This window comes from Pan troglodytes, chromosome 10, assembly GCF_028858775.2.
Source record: "Pan troglodytes isolate AG18354 chromosome 10, NHGRI_mPanTro3-v2.0_pri, whole genome shotgun sequence".
Taxonomy (NCBI): domain Eukaryota; kingdom Metazoa; phylum Chordata; class Mammalia; order Primates; family Hominidae; genus Pan; species Pan troglodytes.
In genome coordinates this window covers 131,845,637-131,863,910 of record NC_072408.2, presented here as the reverse complement: position 1 = coordinate 131,863,910, position 18,274 = coordinate 131,845,637, and the positions used below count along the sequence as shown (strand labels likewise).

Sequence of the window (18,274 nt, the reverse complement as noted above, 5' to 3'; positions counted from 1 at the left end):
CCAGCCTGGGTGAGACTCCATCTCAAAAAAAAAAAAAAAAAAGAAAAAAAAAGAAAGAAAAGGATTGTTAGGACCTGAGAAAGCAGCATGGGTATGCGGGGTGGGGTGGAGAGGCACGCATCACTGTGCTAGGACTGTCAGATTTGGCAACTAAAAATACAGGAAACTTGCTTACATTTGAATTTCAGATAAGCAACCAACACTTCTACACTATACTAAAACACTACTGGTTGTTTATCTGAAATTCAAATTTAACTGGGCATCCTGTATTTTATCTTGCAACCTTACCTCCAACTGAATACATAAATTCAAGGTTTTATGACCCTTCTCAGATCGAGGAATAGAACCATAGAATCGGCCGGGCGCGGTGGCTCACGCCTGTAATCCCAGCACTTTGGGAGGCCGAGGCGGGCGGATCACGAGGTCAGGAGATTGAGACCATCCTGGCTAACACGGTGAAACCCCGTCTCTACTAAAAATACAAAAAAAAATTAGCCGGGCGTGGTAGCGGGCGCCTGTAGTCCCAGCTACTCGGGAGGCTGAGGCAGGAGAATGGCGTGAACCCGGGAGGCGGAGCTTGCAGTGAGCCGAGATCGCGCCACTGCACTCCAGCCTGGGCGACAGAGCGAGACTCCGTCTCAAAAAAAAAAAAAAAAAAAAAAAAAAAAAAAAAAAGAACCATAGAATCCTGGTTACACATCAAAACCGGGGAAACTCCACAAATGTTTGGTTAGAAGTGATGAGATAGATTTTAAAAGTCCATACAACAAAATTACAATAAACATTTATTAAGCTGTAATTTTCACAATATTTTAATTCTGTTCTGAGATCTACAAATATCTCTACATAACACCAAAGCCAGTGATTTAATAAATAAGAGGAATGTATATATCGCTTTGCAAAAAAATGCCTGATACATTTATCTCTATATAAGATATTTGTAGAATCAGTTTCCCAAGGCTCACGAAACTAAAGTGCACACACACACACACCATGTACACACACACACTATTCAAATCAAATGGATTTATATTAAGTGCCAAATTAAATGCTATACAAAATTTATAACCAGATACACAAAATATGAAGTCGATCATGAATCCACTGTTGATAAGGGATACCATACCTCACAAGTGTGATTTCCAGTTAAGAAGAGGGAGACAATTGCTTCATTGGGTTTTTAGTGTGTGCTAATCACCATCACCATCACAAGTTAATCAGTTTAATTACATGGTATTCAGAGATTAAACATACATGCAGATATTAAATGGACACTACAATAAAACCTTTAAATCTGCAAAAAGACATGAGAACACATGGTCAATAATACCACTCACTGCCACAGCTTTTCAATAGACAATGCAAATGGCAATCAGCGTTTTAAGCCACCACAAGAGAAAAACTGGTACTGGTGCACCTCCTACATATCAAGGAAAAGCAAAACACAGAATAATTTAATATGCTGAATAAAATTTGTTTACACCAGATACTATACATCATACTGATGGTTGTCCAGTATGAATTTTAAGGGTATTATGTTAGATTCTGCAAAATATATTCCTATTATTCACAAGTGAGGAGTCAAAGTCCAACTATTCAAATGGCCATAAACAAAAATGTTGCAGAAGGTATAGACCATTAAAAATAAAAAAGTCAGGAGTGGGGCAGCTGACCCCTTAGGAGCCTCAGGAATTCCTTTTAATGCAAGATAGATGGCAAGAGCTGGCTTTTTGGTTAAGTCAGCCAGTTCGGAAACCCATCAGGGAGAAGTTATCAGGTGTCAACTTGTAAGGCAGATGACATTCATCAAAAGCATCTTAAGAAGTAGCAGTGATCACAGAAAGGAAGCAATTCAGGATTTCCACTAGCAACAAATTGCACTAACCATGTCTAGGCCATTTGACAGCTGTTATTCTTAACGCTCCATAAGCCTGCTGAATCACAGGGCCAGATGAGCGACTAAGCTGCTCACATCCTCTCTACAAGGCAGCCCTCCCGGGCATGCAAAAAGTCATATTATAGTCTTCCTAATCACTGAACCGAACCTTTGTGTTCTTACTCAGCTCCCCAGAGGGGACCACCCCACTTGGTTACCACCATCACAGTCATAAAGACATAGTCCCAGTTCCCTGACATCGCTGCCTCCCGACTCCTGCATGAGACAGGCTCTCATTTCTGGGGTAAGTGTATGAAACACCTTTCAACGGCATTCACTTCCCCTTTGTGAATTAAGACACAGGCACGATTCACAAGGTCTGCTTCCCAGAAATTCTATTGCTGTGCTCTGTTACCAGAAATGATATGGGGGCTGAAACCCAAAGCAAAAGAAACCAAAGGGCGGGTAATGCCGACTGGTATTGGAAAGTGTGTGTGTGTGTATATATATATATACATATATATATACACACACACTTTTTTTTTTTTTTTGAGACTGGGTCTCACTCTGTCGCCTCAACTGGAGTACAGCGGTGTGATCTCAGCTCACTGCAACCTCTGCCTCCCAGGTTCATACAATTCTCCCACCTCAGCCTCCTGAGTAGCTGGGACTACAGGAACCCACCACCACACCTGGCTTTTTTTTTTGTATTTTTTGGTAGAGACGGGATTTCACTATGTTGGCCAGGCTGGTCTCGAACTCCCGACCGCAAGTGATCCACCCGCCTTGGCCTCCCAAAGTGCTGGGATTACAAGCTTGAGCCACTGCACCCAGCCTGGAAAGTATATTTATGAAAGGTTTGCACTCCACAAAAGCATCTTTGCTAGGGTGTCAAGGAAGAGATCACTAAACCAACCCCAACACATCCATACAATTCCAGCAATCTAGAGAGGGCTGGTCCTTTTCCTTTTCTGGATTATTTTCTGTTCTCAGTAAAACAAGTATTTACTGTGATACTGAAACACTGGGAAATTAACACTGATTAAGATATTTTAAACACTGAGTCTTAATTATAACAGAACCAGTTTTCATCAGAATGCTTTTACATCACATTCAGTGAAGTGTTACGCTAATATATTCTACAGCCCTGAAGATAGAAAAAAGGTTTCTCTCCAGGTATGAGATATGGTACAAAAATACATTTTTCCACATACAAAAGAGAGAAAAAAACAAAGACATGTGGCGGGTGGCGAGGGGAGGCCCAATCCCAATACCCTACAAGCTTCCATGGAATGGAGAAGGAACCAAAAAATCCCCAATTATTTTGGGGTAAGATGTGCCCCAGAAAAGGTGAAATCTATGCAATAAAACCCAGGTTTTCTTCAAATCTAGCATCTAAGATTTCTATTAGAGTTTCAAATAATCAGAATTTCTATCAGAATTTCTACCCTGAGGTGACACCTACTAACTGTAGGTTCTTTCATTAAAAATGAAGACATCTTTCACCAGAATGTATCAAGCTATAAAACTGGCTTCAGAGCCTACACTTAGCCAGAGTGGAAAAAAAAAATAGTGCATATTTTCGACAGCAATTTTGAATTGATGCTTGAGGTCTCAATCCACCAGCACCCAGATATCATGTTACCTCCCTCAGTTGAATACAAGTTAAAATGATGATCTTATCGAGATCTCAATAGAGCACAGTGCCCTTCATGTTTCGGGTAAGAGGGTGGGAGGAGGAATGAAGCAGGTATTACACCCAGCCCAGTGACAGCTTAAGCCTTAACATGCGGGCATCTTACAATGACCATAAACAAGGGAGGGGCCAAGGCAGGGCTGGCGATCATTAGCTTTGCGCACAGAATGCCATGTTTTCCCCTGGCCAACATAAGCAAAGCTGTTTTAGTACCTAAACGTGGTATAGCCAAATGCACAAAAGGAAAGAAGATAGAGATGACCTCCCGAGTTATTCATACCTTGTGCTAAAATAGATTCATCTACAAGTATCTAAATGACGAAACTAGAATGATTTCAACCCAGTAATCCTGTGTTCCAATGTGCATGGATAAAGATTTGATCCAGGCCCAGCGCGGTGGCTCACGCCTGTAATCCCAGCACTTTGGGAGGCCGAGGCGGGCGGATCACGAGGTCAGGAGATCGAGACCATCCTGGCTAACACGGTGAAACCCCGTCTCTACTAAAAATATAAAAAATTAGCCGGGCATGGTGGTAGGCGCCTGTAGTCCCGGCTACTTGGGAGGCTGAGGCAGGAGAATGGCGTGAACCCGGGAGGCGGAGCTTGCAGTGAGCCGAGATGGTGCCACTGCACTCCAGCCTGGTTGACAGTGAAACTCCATCTCAAAAAAAAAAAAAGATTCGATCCAGCAAATAATTTTTTTTGAGACGGAGTCTCACTCTGTTGCTGAGGCTAGAGTGTGGTGGTATGATCTCAGCTGACTGCAACCTCCGCCTCCCATGTTCAAGCGATTCTCCAGCCTCAGCCTCCCAAGTAGCTGGGATCACAGGCGCCCACCACCAGGCCTGGCTAATTTTTGTATTTTTAGTAGAGACGGGGTTTCACTCTGTTGGCCAGGCTGGTCTCAAACTCCTGACCTCAGGTGATCCACCTGCCTTGGCCTCCCAAAATGTTGGGATTACAGGGGTGAGCCACCCTGCCCAGCCTGCTCCAGCAAATCTTAAATATCCATGCACACTGAATAAACATGCACCTGAAACAGGTGCACGTTTCAGGAAGTGAATGGAACTCTCCAGGAGAGTTTGGGTCCCATCATGTGTACCTTAGAAACAGAAGTCTCAAAAGTCTCAACAACATCCACAAAAACATCTGCATCTGTTTTCCAGATACTTGCAACCAAAAATAAAACTTCACAGGAACACTACACAAGAAGTGGTAGACAGCTAAATCTTCTCCAAACTGAGACCTGGACCATAAGGTCTTGGTTGTAGCAGGTCTGGCAGGGGTATCTATAAACCTGCACGCAGGGCACTGTGAGTGGGTTGCCAGGGTACATCTGTGGCCAGGTAAGGGCCACAGAGACAGTCGTGATCCCCAGCAGCTTCAAAGCTGCAAAATGCTGGGCTTTTTTTTTTTTTTTTTAAGATGAAGTCTTGCTCTGTTGCCTAGGCTGGAGTGCAGTGGCGTGATCTCGGCTCACCGCAACCTCCACCTCCCAGGTTCAAGCAATTCTCCTGCCTCAGCCTCCTGAGTAGCTGGACTACAGGCACACACCACCATGCCTGACTAATTTTTGTATTTTTAGTAGAGACAGGGGTTTCACCATGTTGGCCAGGCTGGTCTTGAACTCCTGACCTCAGGTGATCCATACTCCTCGGCCTCCCAAAGCGCTGGGATTACAGGCATCAGCCACTGCGCCTGGCCTAGGGCTTCCTTTTTTAAAAAACAAGTCCTAGCAAAGGGGGGTTTCTACCAGCCCCTGAGCCACACCTTCTGAAACTCCCTTGCCCAGGATCCCCACAGCTGTCCACCTCGCAAGTCCCACTCTCTGCCCACAGAGACTGCCTAAAAGGAGGACACAACAGATTTCAGATAAAAAGCACCTGTGTATCGTAAATATTTCAGGAAAAAGAATTCAGATCTTTTCAAAGGCTTGCTTATTGCTGCTAATTGTTCCTGAGGATCTTTCTAAGCAGCAATACACTTGAGAATATTAGCTGCTACTGTTTGTTTTCCCTCTAAGGTCCTGAGGAAATCAAAAGCAAAAACAAACAAAAAACCCCTCAAGGGTATAGCTTTTGTATATAGCCCTAGTGAATAAACTGCAAATTGGGACATGCAGTAGATTCTGGAGCAATCTCCAATCCTTACCAGGTACTTCCTGGCATCAAATCCCCAGGACATTTCTTGGCCCCTCCTTGCATTTTCCATTTCAAAATGTTGAGGTTAAAATACATCGAAGCACAGAGGGAAGAAAATCTCAGGTCTTCTAGAAATGGCAATGTCTTCATTTAAAAATAGGACTGATGGGGGCCTGGCAGGGGTCTCTAGGATCCAAAAGAGGTTGAGTTGCATCCTGCAGCCCAACTGTCCACATTTAGAAGTGACAACATTCATGAACTAAGTCAACATCCACCAAAAATAACATGAAATAAAGCTCACAGTTTGGGAACATGAAAATAACGCACACAGACCTCACCCACCAATCCCTAAGCTGCGAAAACAAACGCTCGCATTTAAACTTTTCTCAAATGTCAAATTAGCATATTCTTCCCCTCCATGTAAAGTTTTAATAAACTTGACTCAATCTGCCTTTATTAAAAAACCTTACAAAAGATGTATTTAAATGCTTGAAAAAATTAACTTTATGCTCTATGCACAGATAAATTTCTCTTACTGTACAACTAAATATGGTTATATCCTTTGTTTAAAAAATATTTTTTCCCCCACTAATTACACTTCGTGTGTAGTTCCACGTCAATGATCTTTCCGCTCTTCTGGGAATGTGTCCTAAGAGCTGCCGGGTGGGTGGAAATAGCCTTACACAGTGCCACTTTCTTGCTCAGTCGTGTTTATTAAGATTGTTTGGGGTTTGGGGTTTTTTTCCTCCGTTTTCGTTTTCTGAGACAGCGTGCTGGTAACTGTGGACCCGCCCGGCCGGCTGACCTTCACTTGTCCTTGGAGCGGTCCAGGCTCTCGAGCACCCGGTTGAGACGGATGTTGAGCAGTCTGACCTGCTTCTCCAGGTGCTCCAGCTTCTCCTCCACGCTGGGGTTGCTGGGGTTGCTGGGGCCGCTGGGACTGCTTCGCCAGTAGAAGCCCATGGGCCCGGTCATGAAGTAGACGGCCACCACGAAGCACAGCGGCAGCACCGCGTTCTCCGGCTCGCCCTCGTACTTGTGCAGGATGTACACGCAGGACATGGAAAACAGGACGACCCGCACGATCCAGAAGAAGCGGCCGAACACCACGTGCAGGACGCTGAAAGTGAAGCCCAGGGTCAGGGACAAGAACCAGTAGGCCAGGAGGACGACGCCGACCAGCAGGAGCGCGCGGGCCGGGCTGCTGGACACCGAGGCTGGGCTGAAATACTGGGACAGGTTGGAGACTGCGGGACAGAAAAGAGGAACAGGGCTCGTTACACAGGGGCCAGGGGTTTCTTAACAAGCTAGAATTGGATAGCTGAGCTGGCCTGTGGGGCTTAAAAGGCCTTTGCAACAACCCAAGGAACTCAAGGAAGTTCCTCTGTGAATAGTCACACTTTGCTCCTTGAGGACACACAAGGAAGCCTTTTTTGAGATGGAGTCTTGCTCTGTTGCCCAGGCTGGAGTGCAATGGTGTGATCTCGGTTCACCACAACCTCCGCCTCCTGGGTTCAAGCAATTCTCCTGTCTCAGCCTCCGGAGTAGCTGGGATTACAGGCATGAGCCACCACACCCGGCTAATTTTGTATCTTTAGTAGAGACGGGGTTTCTCCATGTTAATCAGGCTGGTCTCGAACTCCTGACCTCAGGTGATCCACCTGCCTCGGCCTCCCAAAGTGCTGGGATTACAGGCATGAGCCACCATGCCCAGCCAGGGAAGCCCTTTAAGACGACCTGCCATGTTGAGTTTTAAAAACCTCTCCATACACTGGTTTCTCTTCAAATCATATACATCTTTCACCTTTAGCCTGGGCAACATAGTGAGACCCTGATATGGACTGGCTCTGTGCTCCCACACAAATCTCATCTTGAATTGTAATCCTCACGTGTGGAGGAAGGAACCTCGTGGGGGGTGATTGGATCATGGGGGTGGTTTCCCCATGCTGTTCTTGTGACAGTGGAGGGGGGGGGTCTCATGAGATCTGATGGTTTAAATGTTTGGCAGCTGCCCCCTTTGCTCTCTCTTTCTCTCCTGCTGCCTTGTGAAGAAGGTGCTTGCTTCTCCTTTGCCTTCTGCCATGATAAGTTTCCTGAGCCATGCAGAACTGTGAGTCAATTAAACCTCTTTTATTTATACATTACCCAGTCTCAGGTTTTTTGGGTTTTTTGTTTGTGTTTTTGAGGTTGGAGTGCAGTGGCACAATCTTGGCTCGTTGCAACCTCTGCATCCCAGGTTCAAGCAATTCTCCTGCCACAGTCTCCCAAGTAGCTGGGATTATAGGCACATGCCACCACACCCAGCTGATCTTTGTATTTTAGTAGAGATGAGGTTTCACCATGTTGGCCAGGCTGGTCTTGAACTAGTGTCCTCAAGTGATCCACCTCCTCAGCCTCCCAAAGTGCTGGGATTACAAGTGTGAGCCACTGCGCCTGGCCTCGGGTATGTTTTGATAGCAGTGTGAAAATAGACTAATACAGACCCAATCTCTAGAGAACACAAATTTTAAAAAAATTAGACAGGTGTGGTAGCACACACCTGTAGTCCCAGCTACTCAGGAGGCTGAGGTGGGAGGATCACTTGAGGCTGGGAGGTAGAGGCTGCAGTGAGCCATAATGTGCCACTGCACTCCAGCCTGTGTGACAGAGTAAGACTTTGTCTCAAAAAACAACTTTCACCTTTTACTAAAACACCTCTGGAAGTGGGGCATAGCCTGCAAATTGTCCTTCAATTACCATAGTAACAAATGCCCACCTTCAGGCTGGGCACACGACTACCTAGGATTAAAGCATTTCCTAGCCTCTCTTGCAGCTACGTAACTAAGCTTTGGCCATGTTTTCCCTAAAAGTAGCAGGAATGTGTCCTTTACCTCTTCTGCCTGCTGGAACATGGATACAATGGCTGGAACTGGAGCAGCCATTTTGGAACATGAGGTCAGGGAAGGCACTCATGGAGGAACAATAAAATGGAAGGTGCTTTGGTCCAGAGCACCACATGCATCAGAGCCATCAAACCTGCCTCACCACCTCCCTGAGAACTTGCATATAAGAGGGAAATAGGTGTCCATCTTGGTTAAGCCAATGTTATGTTGGATTTCTGTTTCAGCCAAACCTGATCCTAACTGGTACCCACACACGAAGTTCCATCTCAAGAATGCAGTGGAATGTAAGAGTAGCATCTTCTGTGTGCCTGACTTGAAGAAATTCAAACAAAAAAGTTAAAAGAACAGTAGAATATTCCTTTTGAAACCAACTAGACTGAACAATTATTAAAAATTCTGAATGTTGCATTCTCCATTTACATACTTTTTAGATTAATCCATTTGAAAGATGTACACATCATACTTCATCATACATCTAAGAATAAAGACATCATTCACCTCAAAACCATGATACTATCATCATTCTAAGAATATTAACAATTCCAGGCTGGGTGCGGTGGCTCATGCCAGCATTTGGGAGGCCAAGGTGGGTGGATCACCTGAGATCAGGAGTTTGAGACCAGCCTGGCCAACATGGTGAAACCCCATCTCTACTAAAAATATAAAAATTAGCTGGGCGTGGTGGCACACACCTGTAATCCGAGCTACTTGGGAGGCTGAGGCACGAGAATCGCTTGAACCCAGGGAGGCAGAGGTTGCAGTGAGCCGATGGCGCCACTGCACTCCAACCTGAGACACAGTGAGGCTCTGTCTCAAAAAATAAATAAATAAATAAATAAATAATAAATTAACAATTCCATATAACATCACTTGAATTTCTCAGTTATCCAGGAATAGCTGTTTCCTCCCAACCCTCACCAGGACCCAGCGACAGTTCACGTTCAGCATTTGCCATCACTTTAGTCTCCATTAATTGAGAAGAGACCCATGACATTTTAGAAACACTGAAATTCTGAAGTCTAATTTTTCCAGGATGGTTTTCTTGCAGGAGGTCCCACATGCTGTAATTGTTTGTTTCCTGACAGTGTGGTTTAATGAGTTCAAGGAGAGTTATATCCTAAGCCTTCTCACACAAGCAGTTCTCAAACTTGTGTGATTCCTCCAGGAATCCCCTGGAGGGCTTAGGAAAACAGGTTGCTGGGCCCCACCCCCCAGGACATCTGATTCAGTAGGTCCTGGGTGGGCCCAAGAATCTGTGGCCTTTTTTTTTTTTTTTTTTTTTTTTTTTTTAAGACAGGGTCTTTTTCTGTCACCCAGGCTGGAGTGTGATGGTGTGATCTCGGCTCACTGCAGCCTTGACCTTTTGGGCTCAAGCGATCCTCCCACCTCAGACTCCTGAGTAGCTAGGACTATAGGCATGCGCCACCACAGCTGGCTAATTTTTGTATTTTTTTGTAGAGACAGTGAAGTGGTTTGGTTCTGTGTTCTCACCCAAATCTAATTTCAAATTGTAATCCCCACGTGTCCGGGGAGGGACCTGGTAGGAGGTGATTGGATCGTGGGGGTGGTTTCCTCCATGCTATTCTCATGAAAGTGAGTGAGTCTCACGAGATCTGATGGTTTAAAAGTGTTTGGCAGTTTACCCCTCGCTCTTGCTTCCTCTCTCCTGCCACCATGTAAGACGTGCCTTGCTTCCCCTTTGCCTTCCGCCATGATTACAAGTTTCCTGAGGCCTCCCCAGCCATGTGGAACTGTGAGTCAATTAAATCTCTTTTATTTATAAATTACACAGCCTCAGGTAGTTCTTTATAGCAGTGTGGAAACCAGCGAATACAGATAGGATCTCGCTTTGTTGCCCAGGCTGGTCTCGAACTCCTGAGCTCAAGCAACCTGCCTGCCTTGGCTTCCCTAAGTGCTGGGATTATAGGTGTGAGGCACCACGCCCAGCCAAAGAGGACCAAAGTGTGACACAACGATCTGGAGTGGGCAAGCGCAAATCCAGAGCAGGCCTGAGATGGGAAGCCTCAACCCCGGAGCTCCTCCGGTCAATAACGACACCTACGGTGTGAACATCTCATAGTTCCCCAAAATGATCAGACTCCGCACAGCTGGCCGGTGTCTAGAGTCCAACACTGTAAACAGCAGCCATCTCTGGGACTAAAGGCTTGGGGTCACCAGGACTCCCCAGAAGCCAGAGTGTGTTTGCTACACTGTGCCTTCCTGAGGCATCGTGAGCATTTTGACTAAATGTGGTTGACTTGGGAGCTGACTTTCACACCTGTCCCATGCAGACTGGAGGCTAAACCAGTGTTTCCCAAACCTCTCAGTCTCAAGACCATTTGCACTCTTCAATATTACTGAAGCGTCCCCAGAGCTTTTGTTTATGTGGGTTCTACCTAACTGATATATTTTCCATAGCAGAAAATTAGGTAGTTTTTAATTAGTTGTTAATTATCTTTTAAATTTTATTATTTATTTATTTATTTGAGACAGAGTCTTGCTCTGTAGCCCAGGCTAGACTTCAGTAGCATGATCTTAGCTCATTGCAACCTCTACCTCCTGGGCTCAAGCGATCCTCTCACCTCAGCCTCCCAAGTAGCTGAGACTACAAGCATGCACCACCAAGCTAATGTTTTGATTTTTTGTAGATACAGGGTCTCACTGTGTTGCCAAGGATGGTCTCAAACTCCTGGGCTTAAGCAATCCATCTGCCTCAACCTCCCAAAGTGCTGGGATTACCAGATGAGCCACTGTGTCCAGCCATTGTTAATAATTTAAAAACATTGCTATCATTAACTCATTTTCAAATAACAACCCATTACAGATGCTAGGCTTTGAGTGTTTGTGTCCTCCACAAAATTCCTATGTTGAAATCCTAACCCCAAAAGTGATGGTCTTAGGAGGTGGGGTCCCGGGGAGGTGATCAGGTCGTAGGGGTGGAGCCCCCATGAATGGGTTTAGTGCCCTTATAAAGAGGTCCCAGAGAACTGCCTTGTTCCTTCACGTGAGACACAGTGAGGCATCGTCTACAAGAAAGGGCTCTCCCCACGGCCTGCATCTGCCAGTGCCTTCATTTTGGACTTCCTGCCTCCAAACCGTAAGAAATGAAAATGTCCGTTAGGCCAGGCACAGTGGCTCATGCCTGTAATCCCAGCTCTTTGGGAGGCCAAGGTGGGCAGATCATCTGAAGTCAGGAGTTCGAGACCAGCCTGACCAATATGGCGAAACCTCGTCTCTATTAAAAAAAATACAAAATTAGCCGGGCATAGTGGTGCATGCCTGTAATCCCAGCTACTCAGGATGCTGAGGTTGCACCACTGCACTCCAGCCTGGGCAACAGAGAGCGACTCCATCTCAAAAAAAAAAAAAAAAAAAAGTCTGTTGTTGATAAGCCACACAGTCTATGGAATTTTGTTATAGCAGCCTGAACTGACCAAGACAATAGGTTAACACAAAATATTTTTCACGAAAAGCAACTGTTTCTAAAGCAGAACAAATCACTCTGAGAACAGTGGCAGTGCTTTGAATGTTTGCCAGTCTCTTTCCTATCTAGCTATTTAGAGGAGACCTGGCCCCCAAATCTGGTTTTGAATTCAGAGGAACAGAACACCAGCCACAAATGTGAGTCATGTTTGTCACTGAAAATTTTCAAGTACTCACAGCAAAAAAGGCAAAAAAAAAAAAAAAGGTGGAATTAATGTTAATAAGATATTTTGTTTAATCCAATCTATCTAAAATGTCATCATCTTAACGTGGCATCAATATATATGGAAGTATTAAAGTACGTACTGAATCCCTGACCTCAGAGACATGTTACTGGAGAAGAGAGGAACTCACAGTCACCCCTCCTAACCAAAAGGGTCTCAGGGACCTCCTGGGGTTCCTCTGAGCATACTTTGAGAAGCATCGTGTCGTCAAGGGGCCAAGATAGTGATCAGCCAGGAAAGATGCCCAGAGACGAGAATGCCACCCCTGCCTTCCACCCCTCGGTGACTTCAGTGAAAGCTGTCCTTTAAACCAAGGTGGTCCAAAGCAACGTCACTCCCTGAGGCCCTGAAAATCCTAAAGAAAACACGAGTGGCCCTGCACGTTCTGACAGCAAAGGGGCACCATCTGACTTCCCTAGCGCTGCCATGGCCAAGTAGCTAAAAAGGAGTAGAAGGCCGGGCGCAGTGGCTCATGTCTGTAATCCCAACACTTTGGGAGGCCAACGCAGGTGGATCACCTGAGATCAGGAGTTCGAGACCAGCCTGGCCAACATGGTGAAATACCGTCTCTACTGAAATATAAAAATTAGCCAGGCATGGTAGTGGGTGCCTGTAATTCCAGCTACTCAGGAGGCTGAGGCAGGAGAATCGCTTGAACCCGGGAGGCGGAGGTTGCAGTGAGCCAAGATTGCGGCATTGCTCTCCAACCTGGGCAACAGAGCAACATTCTGTCTCAAAAAAACAAAAACAAAAACAAAAACAGAAATAGCCAGATTTGGTGGCATGTGCCTGTAATCTCAGCCACTCGGGAGGCTGAGGTACTAGAATCGCTTGAACTCAGGAGGCGGAGGCTGCAGTGAGCCGAGATAGCGCCACTGCACTTCAGCCTGGGCAACAGGGCAAGACTCCATCTCAAGAAAAGGAAAGGAAAAAAAAAAAAAGAACAGAAGTTTATTCTCTCAGTTTGTTTGGAGGCTGGAAGTCTGTGAACAACGTGTCAGCAGGAGGGCTGGCTCCAGAGGCTCGAGGGTGAATCTGCCCGGGCCTCTCCTAGTGTCTGCGGGTTGCTGGTGATCCTTGGCGCTCCGTGACTGCCAGACACACTCCTCTCTCTTACTCTGCCTTCACGTGGCCTTCTCCCTACGTGTGTCTGTGTCTAAATTTCCCCTTCGTATAAGGACACCGGTCACATTGGATTTGGGACTCACCCTACTCCACTATGACCTCATCTTAACAAATGACACCCACAATGACCCCATCTCCAAATAGCACCCCATTCTGAGGCTCTGGGGGTTAGGACTTCGACAGATAAAACAGATGAATACGGGGGGACACAATTCAACTCCTAACAGGCACTGTTCAAGCAAAGTGAATGTTTTGGTGGCCAACTTGTTCCTCAGCGTGGGTCAGGTTTACACCTGCACACCCGTCAAGTCCTGATGGCTGCAGCAGGGGAAGCTGGCTCTGGGTGCAGCTGGCCAGCCGCCCCTCAGTGTGGAGAAGTGAGATTGGCAGGTCCCAGAACTGCACAGTGATGTACATTTTGAAGGAGGGCCCCTTTGTAAGCCCCCGAGTGTTTACTGAATACCGACCATGGGCTGGGCGCCATCCCACCACCCTACACACACAGTCATCCAGTCCTCATGACTCGCTGATAGGGTAAACAGCATTTTCCACACAAGGACTCCTTGCCCAGGGTCCCACAGCTAGGACAGGGCAGAGCTGGGATTTGGAACCAGGGGATCCAGTTTCCGGAGCCACACAACCCCTGCCCTGTGCCGACGCATCACTGAAGCACGATTCCTATTTTCCCCAGTTTACTGGAAACTTTGTTGGAAGTGGCCTCAGCAGCTTCAGAGGAGTAAGCAACACGACGAAGACATGAGCCTTAAATCCATCCTTCTAAGCCATCCTTCCAACTCCTGGACACATGCTCTGTGCCAGCAGATCTAGAATGGGGACAAAGGCTGTGCCATCTATCGTGTGCTGAGCCCTTGAAATGTGACAAGTCAGAACTGATGTGCGCTCTAAGTGTCAAATAGAGACTGTCTCAAAGGCCTTAGTTACCCAAAAAAATGTGAGACACCTGATAATTTTCTATTAATTATAAGTTGTTTTTAATATGTTGGGTTAACTAAAATATCTTATTAAAATTAATTTCACCTGGGCATGGTGGCACATGCCTGTAATCCCAGCACTCTGGGAGGCCAAGGCAGGCAGATCACTGGAGCTCAGGAGTTCGAGACCACCCTGGGCAACATGGCAAAACCCCATCTCTATAAAAAATACAAACATTAGGCGGGGCACGGTGGCTCACGCCTGTAATCCTAGCACTTTGGGAGGCCGAGGCAGGTGGATCATGAGGTCAGGAGTTCGAGAATACCCTGGCCAAGATGGTGAAACCCCATCTCTACTAAAAAAATACAAAAATTAGCCAGGCATGGTGGCAGGTGCCTGTAATCCCAGCTACTCGGGAGACTGAGGCACGAGAATTGCTTGAACCCGGGAGGTGGAGGTTGCAGTGGTGAGACGAGATCGGCCACTGCATTCTAGCCTGGGCGACAGAGCAATACTCCGTCTCAAAATAATAATAATAATACAAATAGCCAGACGTGGTGGCGCACACCTGTGGTCCCAGCTAGTTGGGAAGCTGAGGTGGGAGGATCACCTGAGCCTGGGGTGGTGGAGGCTGCAGTGAGCTGGGATTGTACCACTGCACTCCAGCCTGGGCAACAGAGCAAGACTCTGTCTCAAAAAAAAAAAACAAAAAACAAAAAAAGGCTGGGCGCAGTGGCTCATGCTCGTAATCCCAGCACTTTGGGAGGCTGAGGCGGGCGGATCACGAGGTCAGGAGCTCAGGACCAGCCTGGCCAACATAGTGAAACCCTGTCTCTACTAAAAATACAAAAAAATTAGCCGGGTGTGGTGGCACATGCCTGTAATCCCAGCTACTTGGGAGGCTGGGGCAGGAGAATCACTTGAACCCAGGAGGCAGAGGTTGCAGTGAGCCGAGATAGTGCCACTGCACTCCAGCTTGGGCAACAGAGTGAGACTTCATCCCTCCTACCCCCCACTCCCCACCACCCCGCCCCCCCCCCAAAAAAGGAAGAAAAATTAATTTCACCATTTCTTTTTACTCTTTTGACATGGTTACTAGAAAACTTCACATCACCTAGGGGGCTCACATTTTTTTGCTATTAGACCATTCGGGGCTACAGAGTTCCCATTTTAACCGGACTCTAAAAAAAAAAGCACTGAAGAAAGAAATTATAGAATTGTGCTCACAGAAACCTTTTTTACCAGAATATCCAACGTTGGTGTATGACTTCCTGTAAAGCATTTTGCACTCAAACTTCTACGCATAAGACACGAATTCCAAAGGCCTTCGGATGCCTTGAAGCTTACGCATCAAACAGAACTAGAAAAGCTTCGACACGGAAGCAAGCTCGTTTCGCCTCCGGAACGCGCCAGCTGCTCCCCTGATGAATGCAGGCATTCAGGGCTCGTGGATCCGCTGCCGATGCCTCTATTCTGGGCTTCTTCCATATGATTAGGAGGCTGTTCCTACTCTGTAGTTTTTCATTCCAAGCTGCGTGCGATTTTCTGCAATCAGGTTTGTTTCTCCAGGGTTCAATGGGTGGCGACGAAAACACAGAGAGTTTGACAATCCGGGCAGGTGGTGGATACGGAAGCTAAGAGGATTGCACGCGGTGGCTGCATCTGGGGGAGGGTGCGTTAACTCTGCCAAGTCCCTGGAGGGGCCATGAGTGGCCCCAGGGGGCTGCCAGGTGCACAGTGTCCTCTGGCTATGCTGACGCCTCTGATTCTTTGTCTGAGCAGTGAGGTGACTGAGTTGGCCTAAGGCCTCTTAAAGGTTGAACTCAATGAATTAAGGCTGGAGACGTTTCTGAATGGCCTGGGGTGTCAACAGGTATGAACCAGTGTGCGTGCCCATCATGGCCAGTGGACCCCACTCCCCCGTCTGTGGGTGTCAAGCACCGATGGGCGGTGCTGAGAGATTCCGCATGTAACAGGGCTATGGTATAATGGTTTCCCGTGACTGCCGCAACAAACCACTACAAACTGGGTGGTTTACAACAGAAATTCATCCACTTGTGGTTCTGGAGGCTGGAAGTCTGAAATCAAGGTCTTGGTGGGGCCACACTCCCTCTGAAAGTTCAAGGGAGGATCCTTCCTCGCCTCTTCCAGCTTCTGGTGGTCCCAGTGTTCCTTGGCTTGTGGCTCCGTCCCTCCAGTCCCTGTTTCTCATTTCGCATGGCCGTCTTCTCCCTATGTTTCTTGGTGTTTCTGTGTCCAAATTTCCCACTTCTTATAAGGACAGCAATCATTACACTGAGGGTCCACCCTAATCCAAGACGATCTCATTTAACTTTATCACATCTGCAGACCCCACTCCCAAACAAGGGCTCACTCACAGGTCCAGGATTAGGACTGGAACACATATTCTTGAGGAGCACATTTCAGCCCACATGACTGGCTAAGCAGTGGGACCCACAGCCCTCCTGCTCTTATTAACCAAGGGTGGGCTGGGTGTGGTGGCTCACGCCTATAATCTCAGCACTTTGGGAGGCTGAAACAGTAGAATGGTTTGAGCCCAAGAGTTTGAGACCAGCCTGGGCAACATGGTAAGACCCTGTCTCTACAGAAAATTCAAAAATTAGCCAGGTGTGGTAGCATGGGCCTGTGGTCCCAGCTACTCGGGAGGCTGAGGTGGGAGGATCAGAGCCCAGGAAGTTGAGGCTGTAGTGAGCTGTGATTGAGCCACTGCACTCCAGCCTGGGCAACAGAGTGAGATCCTAAACAAAAACAAAAAGGGCCTCTTTGTGCCAGGTGCAGAGCTGGGGCCAGAGTGCAGCCTGGAGACGCCAGGCCTAGGCTGTTGACACAAATGATGTGGTTTATGACAACACCTGCGTTCCCTCTGGGAGTCTAGAATTTTGACACGTGTCAAGCAGAGGGTGACTACATGACCAGCCCCCAGTAAAAAGCCTGGGCAGGGAGTCCTTGGTGGGCACCCTCTGCTGGGGGAATTAAGTGTGTCCCGTGTGACTCCACAGGGAGAGGACTCTGAAGCTTGAGCCTGGCCTGCCCGGGAATTCGCGCACCTTTTCCCTTTGCTGATGGTGTTTGCGTCCTTCCGTCACAATAAATCACGGCTGTGAGGACAACTATATGCTGAATCCTGCCAGTGCTCCTAGGGAACCGGCGAGCCTGTAGATGGTCTTAGGAACCCTGCCACATGCAGCAACTGCAGACCTTCCCGTGAGACAGGTGGCAGCTGGGACCAGGGACCAGGGCGGTGGGGCTGGAAAGAGCCCAGCTGGGGAATTTCCTCTGGAAAGGCCCAGGGGAAGAGCGGCCTCCACCTTGTGGACAGAAGGAGAGCAGTGGAGCGGGGGCAGCTAGGAGATCCCTGCTTACCTGGCACACCATGGGGCACGGTAGAGAAAACGGGAAGGTTACTTCATCCTGAGAGCATGGGATGCCTCTGAAGCTCTTAAGGCGGTAAGGGACAAGGTCTCCTCTGGGTATAAAAGCTGTACACCCTGGGCACTCTGCCCGGGTTAGCTCCTGTCACCCCCCGATGGAATGCAGGTGGAGGTGGGGCAGAGCCACCTGGGAAGGGGAGTGTAAGGCTGGGGGTAGCACAGGCTGCAGGACTGGACTAGGAGTGCCCAGCTCAGTTACCATGACCGTTGCTGCCTTGCCATCCGCCAAGACCAGTATCAGTGCCCCCTCCCACATGTAGAAAGGGAGGGGCCGTGCCCCACCAATGTTCTCTTCCTGATTATAAACGTGTGACTAGCACTGCACTATCAAACTGCACTACCCTCCTCCCCTAGCCCACAAAACCAGGGGCCAGCTCCCCTGGAAATTCTTGCCCCGTGCGGTGGGTATGGTGGATGGGCTGGTGCAGCATTAGGTGACAACTGCTCCCAGGCTGCCTTCCT

At 47.5% G+C, this 18,274-nt stretch overlaps 1 protein-coding gene across 1 annotated transcript in view; it reads right to left on the bottom strand.

Moving 5' to 3' along the window:
• Positions 1–772: 772 nt before the first annotated feature.
• The window catches only part of BRI3BP (BRI3 binding protein), a 39,934-nt gene continuing 22,432 nt past the window's right edge, over positions 773–18,274 (bottom strand). The window contains exon 3 of the mRNA XM_016924609.4: positions 773–6,960. Within this exon, the coding sequence (XP_016780098.3) occupies positions 6,521–6,960 (440 nt within the window). The 3' untranslated portion in view covers positions 773–6,520. The remainder of the gene's footprint in view (positions 6,961–18,274) is intronic.